At 38.0% G+C, this 20,974-nt stretch overlaps 1 protein-coding gene across 9 annotated transcripts in view; it reads left to right on the top strand.

Moving 5' to 3' along the window:
* KMT2E (lysine methyltransferase 2E (inactive)) overlaps positions 1-20,974 on the top strand; it is a 72,099-nt gene that overhangs the window by 4,322 nt on the left and 46,803 nt on the right. For 8 of the 9 annotated variants that reach the window (XM_084510397.1, XM_084510391.1, XM_084510396.1 and 5 more), the window contains exon 2: positions 14,639-14,823. In XM_084510397.1, the coding sequence (XP_084366523.1) occupies positions 14,753-14,823 (71 nt within the window). In that variant the 5' untranslated portion in view covers positions 14,639-14,752. Of the gene's footprint in view, positions 1-4,238; positions 4,299-14,638; positions 14,824-20,974 lie in introns of all 9 variants that reach the window. The other variant, XM_084510392.1, reaches the window with a different exon arrangement.

Genomic DNA, 20,974 nt, shown 5'->3' with positions numbered 1-20,974 from the left:
AGTTGCATTACCTCATGTCTCTGGTTTGGTTTCAACACAACTGGGTTAATCTGTTGGAGTGAAATACAGAAAACAGCATCACACTGAAGGCTGATCCCAGTTTGATTTAAGGACAGCCTTAGTTTTGTGCTCATGCTGGTTTTAGTAAGACTCCTTGTGGGTTTTAGGTAAGGAATGTTGTATGTTACTGAAGAATTATGCAGTTGTTCTAAATAGATGAATCTGTAAATGAAGCTCTAACAAAAGTATTCTGCTGTTTTCATATAAAATTCTAACAAAATTGAGTTGGGGGATGTAGATACGAAACGAAAGCCAAATCAGGCTTCTGGAGAGATCCTAAGGAAATCCAGCTATGTTACTGGTCTTGTGACTTCCATACAAACGATCATTTGTGAATCTTTCAAAAGCAAATTTGGTTGGATAGTGTTTTTGGAGTAGGTACTGCTGTGTTCAAATGTTTCCACTGTACAAATAGTAGTTTCTATCACTAAGAATAAAGCTTGCTTTTTTTTTTTTTTTGTACAGAGATACCTTACTTAGTTCATGTAGAATGTGAATTACTTTTTGTTTTTTTTTGAGTTCTGGATTATTTACAATGTTAATTGTGTTGGCCTTTTGAAGGGTGTGAGGTGAATGTGCCTAACTACCACTGTTCAGAGTCTTCTACTTAGTGGAAAAAAAAAAGCTTACCCATAAAAGTGAACCTAATCACTTTCAGGATCCAAAATTCTGCTCATGACCTTCATACTACAAAAAACCCTGCTATAATCACGTTCAAAGACAGAACTGTTGTTACCTTTAAGGCATAACAAACAGCTTATTTAAAAGAAACCTTGTCAAGGTTTCATATACTTGCTAGCAGATACTGAGATAATTTTTATTTCCTCTTACAAATCTTAATATATTAACGTGGTGTTAATGAAACTGGCAAGGTTTTAAGCTCTGCAGGTTGTTAGAAAATCTTAATAATTAAGGTTGTCTGCAAGCCTTTGAAGAGAGTTTTGTCATACAAAGTGGGTTCTTTAACATCTCTGGCTTAAATGGTTTTCATTTGTCATTTTTTTTTAGTAATTAACAAATTTGATAAGAATTATGGTAAATCGGTGTCCACACAAGTTGTGTGCTGCAAAAGTACAAAAAAAACCCAAAAATGTAGATTGAAGTAGCATGCAGGCTGTGTCCTGTCTAGGTAAAAATGTGTGTTAATTTTGCATATTTTATTGTGAAAGCACTATCGTTCCTTTCATGTGATAGTTTATACGCTGCCTAGATTGAGATGTGGTGTTGTAAAACTTAAATGACACCTGCATGGGCCCAGCAGTTCTGCAAATCAGGCCAAGCATGGGAATTCCAAAATAATATTGATTCTAGTTTAAAAATGTAGTTTTAGATTAACATTTTTGAAAGATATACATATTGAAATGCTCCAATGGAAGTTGAGGTTTAGACAAGCTTTTTTTTTTTGCATGTCTAGTTGTGTTTTGTGTATTGCTTTATGCTATCATAGTCTAGGTAATCATTCACTTTTATATCCTCATCAAAAAAAAAAAAGCCGTCAAGTTCAAAGAAGATGTGTGAGTAGATTCTAATGACGTTATTGTAGCTTAGGTTACAACTTACAAAGAAGGGCCTATAGGCTGTTTGCTGTTTTTTTTTTTTTTTTTTTTTGGTGTGTGTGCTTTTCATGAACAGGTTATATAGAAAATGATTAAATATGTATCTTATGTTTACTAAATACGAATTGAAAATGTACACGGAATGGTAGGTTTGGATCTTTAGCCTGAGTAGCTCTGGATATTTAAACTGGTTCAGTGTTCATTACTTTTAACTGTTCTAATTTCTCTAGGTCTAGAGAACTTTTTTTCTTTCACAGTGGGTGATGCTCTTATTTTGCCTTGAGTAGACAATAGAGCTACCTCCTAATTAGCAATGGGTATAATGGGACTGTTTTTGTATCACAAGACAGCTGATATTCCAAGTCTAGACAGTTAATCCTGTCTTAACTGTTGGTTTCAATAAACTTTTTGAGTGAGAAAATGTTTTTAGTCACTACTACTTAAACTGAAGGTGAAGGCCTGAGAATTATAACAGCTTACTTAGAGCTTTTTGGGGAAGGAATGGAGAGATTACTCCTCTCAGTTGGTTTCTGAAGGTATAATTCTAGAACTGCGAGGGAAACGATAATAACTTTATCCATAACTGATTTAAAAATACAGTCGTTACCTTACTGTCTGTAAGGATGAAGTTACTCCCTCAGATGCCTTACCAAGTAGTAATACTGCTGGTTCTTACTCTTTTTGCATACAGTCGAAATATTTGATGGGATTTTTTTTTTGTGTTCGTTTAATATATATATGTAAATAAAAAGTTGTTACTGTCATTGATTAAAAACAAACAAAAACGCCCTGTGTAACATTCATATGTTCATTCTTTGTCTCTTGCTTTCCAGTCGCTTGAATCTTCTGTCATAGAGGCAATAAAAGACAAACTTTGCATCTTCTTTTTTCTCTGTTTGGCAGTAGTATTCAAAGATGAAAGCTGTATTTTGTGCTTCTCTGGCTGGGCAGAGCTTTTTTGCTGTGTTTATTCTGAGATGACGTATTTCTTATCTGTTACTACAATTAAGAATGCACACTGAGATCATGTTTGAAAACATAAATGTATAAAGTTGCAGAAGAACTCTGAATTTCTTCACGCAAATCAGTCAACATACTCTTGCAAGATAACTGCAATTGAAAACAAAACATTTTCTGTTCCCTTTAAGTAGGAAACATCTTGGTATCAGACTGTGTTTTCTGTGGCTGCCTTTGAAGGGCCCTCTCAATCTGTTCTGTTGACCTCTCCCTCCCAAAACCTTAGTAAAGAGCTTTGCAATACTGCCGTGTCGTTACCAAGAACATAGTCCAGGTTAACTTGTGTAAAAAGAACTGTGTAAAAGATCTAACTGCTAGAAGAATGAAAGTTTGTCTGAAAGAGTACAAATTTCTGACCTGTCTTGTGTTTGGATTCCTAAGCACAAGAGTGACAATCAGGTGAATGTCTACAAAATACTTACAGAATTAGAAATGGAAGCACTGTTGTGTTATTCATGCAAGTCAAATTCCATTGATAAGACAGGAGAACTGGTTTTGAAATCTACCAAAATGAAAGGTTGGACTAGATGACCTTAGAGGTCTTTTCCAACCTGAATGGTTCTGTGAAAACATGTTGAAGTAGAAATTACTTTAGCTGAAATGTCAAACGTTGTGCAAGTCTTAACAACTTACTACTTGTATAGTAGGTATCTAATATGCAGAAGTAGGCTTCCAAGCCTTATTAAGGTGCACAGAAACATAAATTAATAATTTTACCTGATGTCATAAAGGCAGCAAAATAGGTTGTTGAAACCATTAACTATTACAAATATGTATTTGAAATATGTATTTGCAACCACACGTTCCCCTTCCACCCCCAAAGCCATACTTCCTTCTTGGAAGGAATACTGGGCCCTAGAGTAGAGTTCAGACCTTCCAGTGATTGACTCACCATTCAGTGTATCGTTATATTTATTTAAAATTATCCTTGGCTCTTACACTTACAGATGTTACAGCGTATGCTTATGGAACGCTGTGTGCGTGTAGAAACACTTTACATTCTGAAATGTTTGTTAAGAATAATAGCTTACGGTAACAGGTGTAAATGGTGTTTCTTGGAGAATGATTGGTAAGTGACATATTCAAATGCCTGCATGTTTAATCAACGGTTATTTGCTGCTTCACAGTAGATAGAGAAAAATGTTTGCTGGGAAACAGCTGATGCAAATAATAGCTTAAAGATACCTTTACTGGGAAAATTATTTGTTAGTTTTCTTAATCTTTGAGTTTTACATCTCATGGTGATATAGTGCAAGATGTTAGATAGCTGAGAGTCTAGTGTATCATTCTCCAAGCAACAAGCAGTACTACTATCAAAAAGTGGTCTTGTCTTTTGTACTCATTCATAGGATGTACTTGTATTTTACAGCTCCTTGATTCTCCCCTTCAAATGACTGTGAATGTTTGAATGGGTAGGCCTTTCTGTGTAGAGTCTACTTTAAGAAGTATGGTAGGCAGTTTAAATTTAGAAAAAAGTATGGTATTTTCTGTATGCCTCTTCTGTTGCCACTTTTGTTCAATAAACCAGTTCCTGCTCTTTAACTTACTCTATAACTGCATTTACCTTTATTTCCCCTCTACCACTCATTCTTTTTCTCTTCCTAGTCCCATATTTTGTTTAACTTCCACTGAAAGAAGAAAAGGAGGAGTGAAGAGAGAGAAGAGGTAAGGGGGAGTCTCCCACATGTTTTAATGGACTGGCATAAGTACCATCATCTCAAGAATATGCAGGAGCAGTGCTCTTGGATGAGATAGCAAAAGGGAGATAGCCTACAGCCAGTGGAAACCAATTCTAATGTATGGCAGAAATGTTGACTGACAGACTTATTCTTGGTTCACACTTAGAACGAGTTTTATTTTCACCAACTGGTTAGTGCAATGTAAGCAATGACTTGAAGAATCAATGCTTGAATGACAGAGACTCAAGTTTTTAATGCATGAATCTTGAACACCAGGGAAGAAGCAGATTTTTTTTTGTTCCATACCCCAAACTCAAGACCACTTAATGAAGTTGGGTTGTCATTCTAAACGTGACTGGGGTCTTTGATTATAAAGTGTTGTGTTTATTGTATCAGGATGCTCATAAGTATTCCAGTAATCTTCTTGCTTCACCTGGTTCGTTTTGACTGTATATTGGGGACTGGATTAAAAGCAGAGCGGGAGGAAAAGCAGCCTCCCTCCATCATAGTTTGCCTGTAATGGCCTTGATTCTTAAACAAGTTGTACTGACAAAGACCCAATGACCATTAGACCAACAGAATCATAGAATCATAGAATATCCTGAGTTGGAAGGGACCCTTAAGGATCATCAAGTCCAACTCTCGACACCGCACAGGTCTACCCAAAAGTTCAGACCATGTGCCTAAGTTCACAGTCCAATCTCTTCTTAAATTCAGACAGGAATAGCTAAATTCAGAACAAATAGCTTTAAAACAAAATCTTATAGAGTTAGGAACTTAGTGCCTTTGAGATCGCCAAAGTTTAATGAAAATCCAAAAGGGGACGGATGCAGCTATGAGCATTGTCCTTGGAGAGTTAGGGAGAAGCAGCATAATGATGTTAGGCACTGTTTGGTGTGTGTCCTGTAGACTCCTGTGTGTGTAACTCCAAACAAGCCGTAGAGGTACTTTTGTTTGTTTTTTTTTCTTTTTTTTTGGCTGCATGGCAGCATGCGAGAAGCAGTGGAGCTGGACCCGACTACTGACAGCGCACAGGTCTGTGGCTGGCACAGGAGGGGATTGAGGGGCTTGTGGGCTAGGCCAGCACCAGTTAACATTACTTATGGGGAGGACACTGATGTGAGAGAGATACAGCGAACATGAGGTCTGTGAGGATGTTTGGACACAAACTACAAATGCATAGGGAATCAGATTGCTTTCAGAACGAGGTGTTTCTTCTGTGTGGTGTACAGGAGCTGGTCATTAATGGATCCTACAGTGTATATGGTATCTGAGTATGCCTATCATCTTTTTTTTTTTTTTTTAACCTTCTTACTTAATTGTCTTTTTGTCTCAGCCCAGATTTGAAATAGACTGCTAACTTCTCTGTTAGGTTACCATAGAGAGCAGCAAACAGTCAGCAGAGGTCTGAGTTTGGAGTCATAGTTGTTTCTGTGAAGCTGCAGCATGCAGGCTGCGATGTATTGCTTGGGAGCTGGATATCCCTCCTAATCTCTTAGTAAAATCTATACTATGGGGAAGCATGTTGGGGGAAGCAGAGAAGGAACTTCCTTGTGGGCAAGATTAGTCATTTATTCATGTATTCTGCTTCTAGGTCTGATTAAAGATGTGTTATCTCCTTAGAAACAGCCAGCAATAAATAAATATTCAGATTACTTTGCATAGCGTAAATACATATATCATACGTATGCTAGGTGTATTTGTTCCAGATTATGTTGTGTGTGTAGACACATTCATAAATCTGTATACACAGAGCATTTAACCATTTGAATCCTATCTGGCATATTCCATTAAAATGTTAGGTTGCTATCACTAGTTTTCCAGATAACCTTATTATTGTATAGGGAAGGCTTCAGTGCTCAGAGCAGTGGTAGAAAGCAGAAATTTAGTCAAACGTAGAACTTACTTAGTAAAATTTTCTTACTGTTTTTCTCCCTTCTCTATGAAACTTCCCCCCCCCCTTCCCCTCCAATCCACAAATAAAATGATTAAATTTTTTAAAAATAGTTTGCAGGCAGGGAAGCAGAGTAGGAAAGCTCTTGTTGTTGGCTCTGACAGTTCAGGACAGAAGTCTTCACTTTGCATTCATGGACTGTGACACACTGTAATGATAAGTGCATTGTTACTTTGCAATTTCTCCTGTATAGGTTGTGCTAGAGCATGGGTATATTGACTTTTAGATTCATTCTTGTGCGTTTTCTTTGTGGGAAGGGTGGTTCCCATGATTGCAGGTTCAAATTGTTGGTCTGTAAATCTGAAGGCAGGCATGACAAGAATTGCTTTTGTTAATGATTGCAAAACATGTATATACATATGATGTAATTGAGGAGAGGGGGAAGGAAAACGTTTGCATTGCATACTCAATAAAAGGCAAGTTACATGTAGAAGATTATTTTTAAATGCTGTCCTCAATTCTGTTTATTTCCCTTTTTGCAGTACTTGTAATAGTATCAATTTTAAGATAACCGAGTTCCTGTGTGTTATATTGAGTACCAGCACTTCAAAAATGTTTTTAACCGCTTCCCCTTAGAGCATTTCAAGGGCAAAGAAGGCACCAGTGTATCATATAGATGAGCTTTCCTGGCACGGTAAGAGAATCAAACACCAATATTTGTTGGTATCTCTCTCTGATGCATGAGATGACTTCTGTAAAGAGAAGTCAGGCGAGGTCTGACAGCAGTACTGTCTGGCAGCTCTTTGTCTTGCTCCCAAGACCTTGTTGATGTGGAAACCTGGAGTTAGTTTCAGAGCACTTCTCTGCCGCTGTGTGGAGCCAAGTTGAGCTGGTGGTATGATGAGTTTTCTCCTGGGAGCAGAAGCTGGAATTTTGGTTGGAGCTTAAGTGCCGGATGAGTACAGTTAGCTTTTTACATTCAGATGGACTTGAAGTTGTAACCAGATTAGCGTTGTGTGCTGGTTGAGCTGAAGGGTCTTGCTTGACTCAAGAAAGTCATACAACTAGCTTGTGTATTTTGTGTTTGGTTTTATCTGTAAATCTGATAATTCTTCTCCACCCTTACTCTTCTTCCTTGGTCCATAGAAGGGTACCAAATCAGCTGTGCAGATAAATAACTTTGTCTCAGCAATTTCATTTGTTTGCTCCAGTGAGCTTCAGTTTAATTCCCTCAGATCTGTACACACCCCTGGAAGAATCTTAATACGTGTGCTGTCTGTATTCTGATACCTTAATGCTGCTCCAGGAAACTGTTCTGAATGTTTTGCTTATAGTTAAAGGGTGAGAGGCAAGGTGTTTACCTGGACTTCTAGTTCAGCAAATTAGACCCTCTTCTGTAGTTCTTCTCAGAGGTGCTGCTAAAACATGGGGTGAACTAACGCAGACTACAACTTTTCAGATATTCGGGAATGACAATTCTCAGATCTTTATTTTATTAAGCAGAGGTAAATTATGACTTTTTTCATATTTTGTATGTACTTAAAGTTGTATCGCTTCTAAGGAAAGACAGTTGGTGTATGTACATAGGTTAGAAGGTTTTGATTAATTTTCTCCCCTCCCCAGTTATGTATATTTTGTATATAACCTTGTGAAGATGCGGAGCAGACACAGTGTAGAGGTGGTAATTAGGTTAGCATATTAATCTTTGCAGTGATGTTAGGTCAGGATTTTGGGGTAAAGTTGCAGGCATCAGTGTTAAATCTAAATTATCTTAATCCAGTGCTTTTTCCTCTCTGGAAATAGCCAAAATTATGATTTGATTTTTTCATCTTTAAACTTCTGCTCAGCATGTGCGGAGGCCCTGGTAATTGTCTCCTGCAGAGGCATTGTGTGAAATCCCCAAGTCTTGAAACACCTAAAATGTGTAACTGCTTTATTTTTTTTTTCCATCTTGTAATTATCTGTTGATAGATGCTGACTGATAGAAGCAGTTGGTAGAAAAATGTATTGAAGAACTTCGAGTGCATAAAGAAGTCGTACAAACAGCCCAATGAAAACATGGAAGAAAAATAAAAATAAAAAAGACTTGACATGCTTATAGTGCTAACTGATGGGAGAAACTTGAATTGTTTTAGCAATCAGTTTATTGAGATTGATGCAGTCGTCTTGTGTATGTTGAAAATTCTTCAATCTTGAGCTAAAAAATAATTGCTTAATTTATAATTTCACTGATGCCCCTTTATAAATTGGAAAATAAATGTTGTATTGCACCTCTTTGAATTCTATTCAAGTTTATAATGTGTTTTTTACTGAACTTAATGTTTGTCCTTGTTATTTATCACATGGTAACAGGATATGGAAACTGATTTATGGGGAAGGAAACACAAGAAACAATGACATTGTGTCTAATAAAAAAAAAAAAAAAAAAAAAAAAACCAACAACCCACAACTGAAATACACTAAATAGAATGGTAAAAGCAGGTTTTTCTCCAGCCCTTCATTTGGTTATTGCAGTGTTAGGACTGACTGTGGATTTAAAAAAACAACTTGCAATAAGTATATGAGATTGTCTTGATATTCTGGTGCTGCCACCAACTCTTACCTTTAACTTTTTGCATAAGCGTTTTGCATCTGTGCACCCAAATAAGAGCTGGAGCATGCTTGTACACACAGCTTAGGTTCTAGCAGGCTTTTTAGCGCTACTGTTTCCTCTTCCTTCTGAAAAAAAGGTGAAATGTGCAGAGGTAGGCTACTAAAGTTAGCAGATACCAATGTGAGCTGTGCCTTTCTCAGTATAGCAAGTACTGTATGGTTTCCTCTGACTTAAAACATGCTGTGTTATTAATAAAAAAAAAAAAAAAATAAAATATCCATAAGCCAGAGCTTTCTTAGATTTATATTGCTGCTTTCTTGTGGAATATAAGTACTGGGAATTCAGCTTCTGAACCTATGAAAGTAAACGCAAGTAAAAGTGGGTAAAAATGAACAAACATGATTTCCTAGTCCTCCCCCCGCACTCTCCTCTCCAAAAAAACAAACCAAAACAAAAAACTTTACATGGAAAATGTCGTGGAAGAAATTGTCTGGAGTCCTGACACTTAAAGGATGATTGATAGCTGGGATTATGAAACCTTGTTGGAGTCATCTGGGCAGTTTGGCTAGGTTTCAGGTTCTTATTTTTCAAGTGTGCTTTCTGTCTAGGTGATCTGTCATCTGCTTGTTGCCTGAAGCCATCCTCTGGAGCTTTTGATGGTCCCCAAGAAACAAGTGTGGGGGGAGGCTGACAAAGTCGACCTGCGGTTGGTCTGCAGCCAACATCTGATCAGAACTGGATCTTGTAGAGTTCGGTCCAAAAATACTGATGCAATTTAGGAGATTACCCATTTAACTTCTGATCCAAGAGTTAGGCCCTCTATACTTCTGTTAGTTTTTTCCTCTTCTCCTCCATATACCAGCAAAAAAGTTATGTTTTTTCATCTGCTGTCACTTAATTGATCTTAGAAGGACAAGGCAGAAAGGAAACATGTGGTCTTTGTTAAACCACAGAATAATGTTGTGTAAGTGGAATACCTCAGGGATAATATGTAACTTATTTTCTGTTGTTAAGTGCATAAATGATGTTCTTTGTACAAAGCCACACAGATGAAATAACTTGGCCTGTATTGTGCTCTTACACTTCTGCTAGTAGAGGACAGGTCATTTAAAAAGACCGGTTCTGGGACCATAAGCAAAGTAAATCACGAGAAGTAGTGATGAAGCTTCAAAGATTTTATACTCGATAAGGCAGTTAAGGCAACAGGGTGATGAGTGCTCTGTAGAGAGAGAAAGAACTGCCAGAGGAGATGTAAACCAGTGCAATAAAGAGTGAAGGGTGCTAAGTTTCTTGCAGGCCATTGGTCTTACACAAGTTACATTTTAACCAGATCAAACAAATCTTTATAAAGATGAAAATCATATTACTAGGACAAGATAGGCTTATTAGCTGCAATTAAAGAAGAGCAAGATTTCCTCAAATAGGGAAAGTGTTTTCATGTGATAAAGTTGTGCTATTAAGGCAGCAATGAAAGAAATGACAAATATCAGAAGTTAACAACATTCTTTCAGTGGTTACGGAGTAATACCACTGGAAGAGTAAAGAGGGCCCCAACAAAATTGGAAATAGTCTGCCGTTGAGTTTAATGAGTAGATGAACTACTTCACCCGGTGAAGAGCTAATAAATGAAGCATTTGTATAATGCCTTTTTAAATATCTGGACCTGAAATTAACTTGACAGACCAATTCGGTCTTTCAAACTTCCAAGTTCATGTGCTACTTGAAGAAAGACTTCATTAAGCAGCAAGTTCGTGTATATTCTGTTTGGGTTGTAGGAAGTCATCTTCTCTAACACCCTTCTTTCCACTCTCCCCTGCCAATTTTTTTAATGAAATGCACCTATGAAAACAGTGTTTTGGTTGGGTTTTGAAGGCACCAGGTAACAGATTCTAAGAGTTCTGGAAGAGTGACCTCATGGAATCACAGAACGGCTTGGGATAGAAGGGACCTTTAAGGCCACCCAGTGCCACCCCCTGCCATGGGCAGGGACACCTCCCACCAGCCCAGGTTGCCCAAAGCCCCATCCAGCCTGGCCTTGGACACCTCCAGGGATGGGGCAGCCACAGCTTCTCTGGGCAGCCTGTGCCAGGGCCTCACCACCCTCAGAGTGAAGAATTTCTTCCTAATGTCTCATCTAAATCTCCCCTCTTTTAGTTTAAAGCCATTCCCCCTTGTCCTATCCCCACACCCCTGACGCAGAGTCCCTCCCCAGCTTTCCTGCAGGTCCCCTTTAGGCACTGGAAGGCTGCTGTAAGGTCTGCCCAGAGCCTTCTCTTTTCCAGGCTGAATGCCCCTAAGTCCCTCAGTCTGTCTTCATGAGAGAGGGGTCCAGCCCTCTCATCATCCTCATGGCCTCCTCTGGACTTGTTCCAGTCTGTCTGTGTCCATCTTTTGGTGGGAGCCCTAGAGCTGAACACAGTGGGTAGATTTAAAATAGATACTGATTGGAAAGTACTGCATTATGATCCCCGTTGGTATTTTATTATTTAAAATACCAAGCTTCAAAGGATAAACAATCACTTTTAGGATGAATAGGGAAGGTTCCCCAATGATTAATTTATGTTCTGAACTGTCCAAATACTCTCTAGTAAAAACACTGGGAATATTTTAGTGTTGTGACAATACTTCTAGTTCTGAGATGACAGAAAATAATTCTTTTCCTTCATCTGAAATCTGGTATCAGTGTTGTTCCTCATTTGATAGTCACATTAGTAGATGTAACAGTTTATCCTGTTGCTTTTTTTTTTTTTTTTTTTTGCTCTTATGGGAATTTGTTGAGGATGAGCTATGTTTGTTTGAATTACCTTGGCTGTGTAGGTATCATGAGCTGGTGACTTTAATTCTTCTGGCCTTAGCTAGAGGCAGAAGAAAAGCTTTGGAGGGCTCTGTGCGTGCGTGTGGTGAAGATCTGAAATGTTAAGGTAGTGAAAAATCATGAGGTAGCCTCCCAGTCTTGTTCCATTTCCTCTTAAATGAAACAACCTGTGTTATAATGCTGTTGGGCAGAACGAATCTGAGCTGATCAGGTATTTAATTTCATTTGGTGTCAATTAGTGCCTTAGGATTTTTGAGTGAATTCTGACTAAGGCTTAAGAATGTCAAGAGCTTGCAACAGATGTATCTCAAATCTCTCAGCTCTGCTTCCACCCTTTCCCCACCCCCTTTTTTTTTTTTCCTCCTTACAAGAGCGATGTTGTAGTTGGTCAGAGATCAAAACATTAATCGTGAATGGACCACATGTTAGCAGTGAGGTTTTTTATCTGTACATAGCTTTAAAATCTGCTCTTTTTTTCTGTTACTTCTTTTAAAAATTCATTTTAATCTCACGTTTGGTAATCGCATCTCTTCATGTTGTTGACATGAAGGTAGTTTGAATATGTGATGATGATGATTGGGTAACCTTGGTTTTATGCAAGTTTGTAGATGTCATAGCACACAAGGCAGCTGGTTTAGTTTGGTTCATCACTTCCATTGGTATCCCAGGCGTTTTTGGCTCTATTAATTTCCAGTTGTTATTCTACCTGGTCAGAAATGTTTAAAGAAAATCCAGATTTAAAAAAAAAAAAAAAATCATCACCAAAAGCTGTTTTGATTATGAGAAACCTCAGGGTAAATGAGGATCTCGATCCCAGGCTCTGGTGTCCAGCATGTCTTTTAGACCTACTTTATGACACAGTAAAAATATTTTATGGAATGTCCTAATGACAGGCCTAAAACAAAAAGCCCTATTATGGTAAGGATTTGTTAGCATGGGCGAAGCTGCAGATGACGGGGCATCGACCCTGTTGTCTTAACATGTGCTTTACATGGATTAAACAAGTTCATAGCTTCGTTTCAGCTCACAAATAGGAATTAATGTAATTTTTTTTCCTTTTTCAGAAGGGTGCTAAATGGAAAATGAATTTTGTTTTAAGTTGTTCATAAGGCTTTAAGGCTTCAGTTTAAGGTTCCTACCCTATGAGTAAACCATGTGGCAACACGATGAGCGTTCACTTACATGGTGAGAGGGATTTGGAGTTTTTTATATGCCTGCTATCACTCCATATCTGCTTTTGGTTTAGCAGGTTTTTCTCGTTGCTTCTTCTTGAAAACAGCATGTTTTAGTCTTCAATTTTAGGCATAACCTAGTGATATGGTTTGATATTTGTGATACTTGGTAAGGAGATGCTCGTTGGTAACTTGAGGAAAGCAAGATAACCCAATGGCTAGTTGGCCCAAGTGCTTTCTAGTTCATTTGGTGACTCATTTAATGGGACCAAAACACAACTGCTGCTGTCTTGAGGAATAATGAACTGTAGGTTTAAACACTGAGCATGCCAGGGTGTTTGATACGAACTGCCAGACTTAGTAATGAGATAAATTTTTAATTTTGATAAAGACTTGATGGCAGTTCATCCTGTAGAGATGTTTGTTGTCCATCCCTTGGGGATGGTTAACATTGTAGATGGAGATACTGACTTGAGCAGCAAAAGGAGCAAATTCAGGTTTCAAAGTCTGCAGCTCTTTTCTGAAGAATCCTTGTTAGAAGCACACCAGTTTCCAGTTGAGGCCGGTTAGCTTTTTCTTGGCGATGTAGTGCGTTTGGCAAGGAGGAGTGTTAAAATATGTTGATCTCAAAACTGTCGGGCTTTCATAGACTTGAGCTGGGATGGAACGCTTTGTCAGATGGAAGAAGTGTATTTATTAAATCATTGTATGCTTATTGCTGGGTGGTCTCTGTTCTGGCAATTCTGGACATACGGGAAGGACTTTGCAATACTTCGTTATGCAGGTAGTGGAGGTGGGGGCATTTTGCTTCAATTACCTGGCTACGTGTGGAAAACCTCGTCTGTCTTAGGATATCACAAATACATCAGTTCTCTAATCTCTGAATGGGGACAGATGAGGTGCTATGGCTGTTTGTACCTCATCTGTGCTGTCTGCCGTTCTGCCCTGCCCAACAAGAGGAGTGGGAGACTGGCAGTAACTGCCACATAGGTGGGATTGTTTTATTTACTTGCCTGAGTCAAAGCAGATTGCATTATTGCTCTAAAAACTACTGCTGATTCTTTTTTGTTTGTTACTTTGGCCCCCGATGTGTACAGTATCTTTTGCTGGTGATCCATTAAAATGAGATTGAAACTGTCACTTCATATTGTTATGTGTGAATCACTAGAATTATTTTGGTTTAAAAAGATGCTGAATGGAAGTTCTGGGAGAGTTTCTTATGTAACGTTTAGGTTGTGTTGTGAACATTGGAAGTTTTTGTGTGTTTTATATGTGCAAAACAAGTCAAGAATGCTCTCTGAGAAATACCTGAAAAATTCTTTGACCAGATTTCTGTTGAAAGTTAACAGCAGCTGGGCTCTGATGAAATAGAGCAGTAAACAAGTGTACCTGATGTTTATCGCAGAATCATAGAATGCTTTGGGTTGGAAGGGACCTTAAAGATCACCCAGTTCCAAGCCCTTGCCAAGGGCAGGGATGCCACCCACCAGATCCAGGTTGCCCAGGGCCTCATCCAGCCTGGTCTTGAACACCTGGTCTGAACATGTTTGGTATGCTACCTATAAAGCGAGTCTTTGTCACTTCACTGAATGTAATGAATGCATTTTAGTGATCACCAATCTGAACAATAGCATTTTAATTAGTTTGTAATACTTTAATAAGCTTTGAGATCATCACAAAGTGTATTTGATATTAACGGCTCTTAAAGAAAACAGAACACTTTATCTTCCTTTTGCTTCTGTAAAATAAAGCTATTGAAATGACTGTTACTAATGGTAATTTTACGTATGTGATGTAAATTGCCTGTTTTAAGATGATCCAACTCAGTCCTCTTATTTTATTTTTTTAACAGGGTTTGTGGATGCACTTAGATGTTTGCAATGAGCACTGTGGCTGGCATGCCCCAGTGTTTTGGATACCAATGCATAGGACTCTGTAGTAATCGAATTTATCAGAAACGAACGTCATGAGCATAGTGATCCCATTGGGGGTTGACACAGCAGATACTTCTTATTTGGAAATGGCTGCAGGCTCAGAGTAAGTATATTAACATAAAGAGTAAGTTTTCTGTTTTTAACTACCTATTTTCTCATACTGAGGCTTTTTAATACAGTTGGAAAAGACTTACCAGTCTCTAGTTATACTGGATTTGTAATAACTTCTAAGTCAATTTCTTTCTCTTTAAGGAGAGTAAAGGAGAGAAGGTAAACTCGTCTACAGATGCATGTTTTTCTTCCTTATCAGACTGAGAAATGCAGATACTGCCTGATTCACCTTTCACGTTTAAAATATTTCAGTTTTCTTAACCTGTGTTTGAAAAATAAAAAAAACTTCCCATGTTGGGGTGGGGAAATCTTCTGGCAGGGTAAATTGCAAAAAAGCAGTAATAATTATAAAGGTGCCTTTTATTTTTGAAAGTTAAAGGCCTGTCTTAATTGTCTAACACTATGTTTTCACAAAGGTATTTTATATGGAAAAATCAGTAGAAAATAATTTGGCAATTACTCTTCCAGTTAGAAAAATTGGATAGCCATTTATAAAAGGTTGCAAAAAATCCTTAATTCAAGAAGCTTTGCATGAAATAAGCAGAGTGGTTTTTAAATTTTGTTTTTACTGCTGGCGCCTGAGTCTACAGAGTATAGATGAATTAGGGTTTAGGTGTTGTTGGGCTGTGAGTGGAGATCTTTCCTTTTGGGTAAACACATTTTCATGTGTGTAGCATCCACCTGGCTCTTGAATGTTACGAGAGAAGGAATAATATTTTGATCAACTTGTGAAGTAAAAGACCAAGACGTTATTATTTCTACCTGTTTATATAGGACATCATCCCATTTAGCTCTGTGTACTTCAGAGCAGTATCTGGATTTTTTTTCCTGTTTCCTCTGTGGCTTTTGTGTTAGTAAAACGTGACAGATGAGTTGTGAAAAAGTGGGTGTCAAGACAGTAAAAGTGATGTTAAAGATCAAGAGAGTTTGTGTAAGCCACACTAAGGTTTGTAGACTTCCTTGTGTAAATAGAGAGGGGAAAAAAAACAGTTCATTTCTTAGAGCAAAAGCTGTTAAATGCGTCATTTATATTAACTGTTTGAGATGCTGTTACTCCTTGCTTTCCTCTGAGTACAGACAGCCTTTAGTAATATTTAAGCCACTTACTTTTTCTGGTTAACACACAAACGTCTGTTTGCTTTAGATATTGAAGCAATGGATTAGACTTTTTTAAAATGCTTTCTTAAAATCTCTCCATAAAGCAAATAAACTTCACAAAGTGGTCCTTCATTTAACAGGTGCATTGAGTAACCGCTATCAATAAAAGTAGCATGCACAAAATCTTAGCGTGCTAACCTAGTAACATTATTCAATGTAAGATGTCTTTTCTTCCAAATACTGAAGGAAATTTGTCACGCACTTAAGATCTCAAACAGCTTTTTAAAAGAATGTTTCTTTCCTGTGTTTTCAGTTGTATATGAGGTTATTTCAATACTCTGTGTGACTAGAACTCCTTATCTAAAGAAAACTAAAAAATATTTCTTTGAAACTTTGTTGCATTAAAGTCTTTAAACTTGCTTTGTTGATCTCTTTCATAATCATGAACACTGGTTTCTGTGGTGCAGAAAATGATTTTAACTCCATGTTAAATAATTCAGTGTGAATCATTCACAGCTCTTTTCATTATCTTTTCCTGTGGATTTTCATGTTTCGAGGAGGTCACAGTTCCCGAGGTTACTAACACTACTTGCAGATTCAGCAAGCCATGCTGAAATTAGGATAAATAAATACAGTTGTCAGTATAAACAAAATAGTTCACTGTGTTATTTGCTTGATACTGTGGCATGGAGACCCAGTTAGGTGCTGCTTCTCCTCAGATGTTGGGTGACTGTTAGCAATTACTTTCATTAATATAATCTCTGAGAATATCATTGCTGAAAAGCAGCTAGCTGCATGATTAATTCATGCTGATCTAAAAGCCATGTCCGTGTCTAAAGAAGTGTGACACAGAACTGTGTACCTAACAACTGCGTAAGCAATTCAGGTAACCTTTTTTATCACTGTTTATCTGCTTTAAGTGTACTTTTTATGTCTTCTTCCAAGGATATATTGGGCATAGATGGTATTGATAGTGATCACTGATAGACCTTTGAGCAGGTTCTGGGGTTTTCCCAGGTGGGAGGAGTTGGACTTTCTTCATGGTGACTGACAGGTCTGATGTTGCTTCATCAGTCACTGAAGCGTGAGCAAACACAAGAGAGAGGGGGAATGACAAACCTAATTATGTAGGAGAAGGAGCCCTAAAGGATAAAACATGCTTTAAACTAAGGGATTAGTGTGGTGGTTTTTTAATGGTGGGTAGTTTATCTGTTATATACACCTTCACTTACATACTGTTAATAAGGAGGCCGGTAACTACTGGAGGGCCCCAGGGGTCAATACTGGGACCAGTCCTGTTTAAAATCTTCATTAATGACCTGTACACTGGGGTACAGAGAGCTGGCAGATAACACAACTGTGGGGAGGGGCTCGTTCACCAGAGGGCTGTGCTGCCATCCAGAGGGACGTGGGGAGGAAGCACTTCTGTGCTGTGTGGGTGACCAAGCACTGGCACAGGCTGCCCAGTGGGGCTGTGCATCTCCCTTCTTGGAGACCTTCAGAAGCCACCTGGATGTGGTCCTGGGCAAGTGGCTCTGGGTGGCCCTGCTTGGACAGGGGTGGGAGCAGCTGGCCTCCAGAGGGCCCTGCCATCTACAGTTGTGCTGTGATTCTGTCAAATAGGTAGGTGGAGGAAAAATAACTCCTCCTTGAAGGTGTGAGTGTCTTCTAAATTGGGTGCAATAGCTCCTCTTCTGTTACTTGAACCTAAATTCTCCAGGGGTAGATTGATCTTCATTATGTCACCATAGTCACAGTCCTTTTTTTTTGTTGTATGTGTATTTCAGTGAAAACTTTACATGTAATAGTATGCAGCCTGCGTACTGTTGCAGCCCAACAAAGCATTATGATCTCTCTCACACCTATACCCCCCCGCATCTGTACATTTTGCCTTTATTTTTGCTTCATTTGTAAAAGGCTTTCTAAAGATGAGTACCAGTGACTTCTTAAGAGAATCCCTCTTTTATCATTAAAGACTTTGTAGTAATATACAGAGCCAGCCGTTTTGTGAAGTTCAGTATGTGCTTCCTGATTGAAGAGATTGTTAGTGTAGCTCAGTGTATAAGATACACCATCAATAGCACTATTCTTCTCTTAATATCTGTATATACTTTTTGGAGAAGGCCCTTATAATGTATGAATGCACTTTGAGCCAAAAACCCACAGTGTATCAATCATTTTATTGAGCTCAGTATCCAGGAGAAAAGGTTATGAATGTTTCAGTATTAAATAAAAATCAGGAAAAACTTAACCCATTAGCTGGTGTTGAAACAGGGATTATTTTTTTCTAAAGTGTCATAGGAGAATGGAGAGGTTGCTGGTAAATGGTGTCAGGCCAGCATTACCTGTAGGGCCTGGTATGGGATGTTTAGGTAGCAGTTGGTGGTAGAGAATTAGCGCTCAGTTGTCTTTTCTCTAGGTAGCTAAGGCCATCTGATGTGTTTGGCTAGGTGAAGTGTGTTGAAATAGAAAATGTTATCTGCTTTTCATACAAAATAAATGATATTCCTTTATCTGAGTTGACCTTCAGCCAGATAATGCTCAGGTGTGCTGGTACAAAGGAAAAGCAAACCCAGACTCCCTGATTAGACCGAGCAAACCTGGTGCATGGCAGGCTGCTGTTGCTGAAGCATACTTGGAAGCAAGAAGTTTGATTTGGCGTTTTAAAGGTGTTTTGGGAAGTACTGTTAGCTAACTTTCCTAAGGGAAGCTTTACAGGATGACAGTTTTAGTATTAATGAGATTGTTTTTCATTTGAATACCAAGAGTTTTACAGAAGGGGTTGAGGGGCCCTGATTCCAACGACTAATTTAATTTTGGTAGTCAGAAACTACCACCTTTTCTTCTGGAATTATTGCTCAGGCAGAAACAAAATGGCATTTGAGAGCAATGGGGTGGGGGCAGGGGAACTTTTATAAAGACAAATTTACAATTGCTTAGAATGATTTGTAGTTTATTCCCTTAATATAGGGGAGCTATAAGCTTACAGGAACCAATTTTTTGTGTGTGAACTGATTTCCTGTGTAGCCCATTTAATTTTTCACTAATGCCATCTGCTGGCAATGTGCAGAATATTTTTCTGTTTGCACTGTAGTGTTAAATAGAACCACTAGGAAGTAACCCAGACCCTGAGAGTTTTCAACTGCAGAGTTGAAATTTGAGTGGTTCTTAAAAGAAAACATAGTATCTTTGATTTTTTCACTTGTTTTCAAGTTACAGGAATGTTTCAAGTCATTGCAAACTGGGAACATAGGAGTATCTTTGCTTTTTTTTTAAGGGTCCTTTCTGGTGTGCTACTTCTAAATATTTAGCGTGGTTCTGAATTGCTAACCAAAACACCTAACAAACAGCACTTCAGCAAAATGTCATGGTCAGTGTATCACAGTAACAGTTGTTTGTTTCAGAGCATGTTATTAGGATTTGGGTATAATTCCAAATATACCATATTCTAAGATGGTTTTGATGAAAACTGAAAATACTGCACCATCTCCCCATAGTTAGGGTATAGCTGTTTGAGGTAAGGCTGAAAAATGTGGCATGCTCAGAAGAGTGCCAAGCTTGATATTTCAGTTTGGTACAGAACTGGTTTAAGGTCAAAGAAAAGAACAAGGAAGACATCAATGTTCTTTCAGATCTGAATGCTTCCTCTTTCTTCTTGAAAACTTGTTTTTTTGGGATGCCAGTAATAATGCCAGTGGAAAGATTGGGAGCAGTGGGTGTTTTCTGAAAGGAATGCAAGCATTTGTTTAGGGTATGACTGGAACTGAACTATCCAGGATGTATACTGGCAATTTTTAGCTTTGTATCCTAGTTTTTTTCCCTTCATCTCCTTTCCCTGTGTTGTCCTCTCCTGCATTTTTAATAGTCAGCATACATAATAGTTTTGTCTACAACCAAGCATGGTTGCAGTCTTAGATGCTAGCTCCAAAGTCATGTTCTAGGTGTTAGAAATGGTTCAGGCATGTAAGTCATACAAAGATTGAGTCCTGAAGACTAGATTTTTGGGATAAAGAACATCAGTTTAAAAAAATAATAATTGAAAGTGGTATCTAATGCTTTGAGTGTACAATTAAGGATTTTAGTAAGCGGTGTGCCCACAAGTGTTTGGGTGGGGAAAAAAGCTTTCCTGAAAGCTAATTCTGCTTAAATACTGCTTGTTAAACTTTTTTTTTTTTTTTTTTTTCTTTTTAAATATGAAGACTTAGTTGTCTTTGCTTCTCAACCGGTTTTCTCCCAACCCATTTTTGTTTTTTCTTGCTCAGATGAATGTTGTGCCTTTTTGGTTTTAATCCTCCACTGGTTCTACAAGTATTAAAATAATTAGGGTTAATGGATTGTATTTATTTCTGCATTTCCTTTTTAGAAGCTTAATGCTTTTGCTTCCCACAAAAGTTATGCCTCTAAATTTCTAAATTTTAAAGTGCTTCTCTTAAGTGGTTTCTAAATGGCTAGGGTAGGTAGAAATATATTTAAGGAGTAGGGTCTTTTGTCTTGCTTCGTATTTTGCAAGAGTGCCTTTTAATTTTGTAGTCAGTTGATGAAATATATATGGCCTCCCTTTTTAGGATGTATGCTTCCTTTCTTGTATCTTTCACTGAATGTTCACCTAGTGAAGTATTGAGGGTATTGAGGGCATGTTAAGATTGATTGATGTGTTTGTTGGATGGATAGTTGGCTCTTGATTAATTGGCGTTTGGCAAGATCCTAGAAGTATTAACTAGGCAACATTAATAGTGTTGATTACTGCCCAAATACATTGTACACTAGTGCAGGTGTGGTCAGTATATAAAGGCAAATCTGTGGGAAAGACAAAGTTTTTTTCCAACTGGTGTCCTTTTGATTTTTTTTTTTTTTTTGGGCTTGATGAACCTGGCTGCTTCTGGGATATAATTCCAACAAACTCTGATAAAAACTACTTTCCAGCTGAGAAGTGGTGTAAAAAAAAAGAAATGAGGATTTTTCTGGGTTTGAGATAAGTAAGGGCAAGTGACTTCAGAGTTGTTGGTTTTCCCCTCATGTTACTGTAGTTACAAGCTCTGTTTCTT

This window comes from Aythya ferina, assembly GCF_964211825.1.
Source record: "Aythya ferina genome assembly, chromosome: 1".
NCBI classification, from domain to species: Eukaryota; Metazoa; Chordata; class Aves; order Anseriformes; family Anatidae; genus Aythya; species Aythya ferina.
The sequence above is the reverse complement of the archived record's forward strand: the minus strand, read 5'-3'. Positions and strand labels throughout refer to the sequence as shown.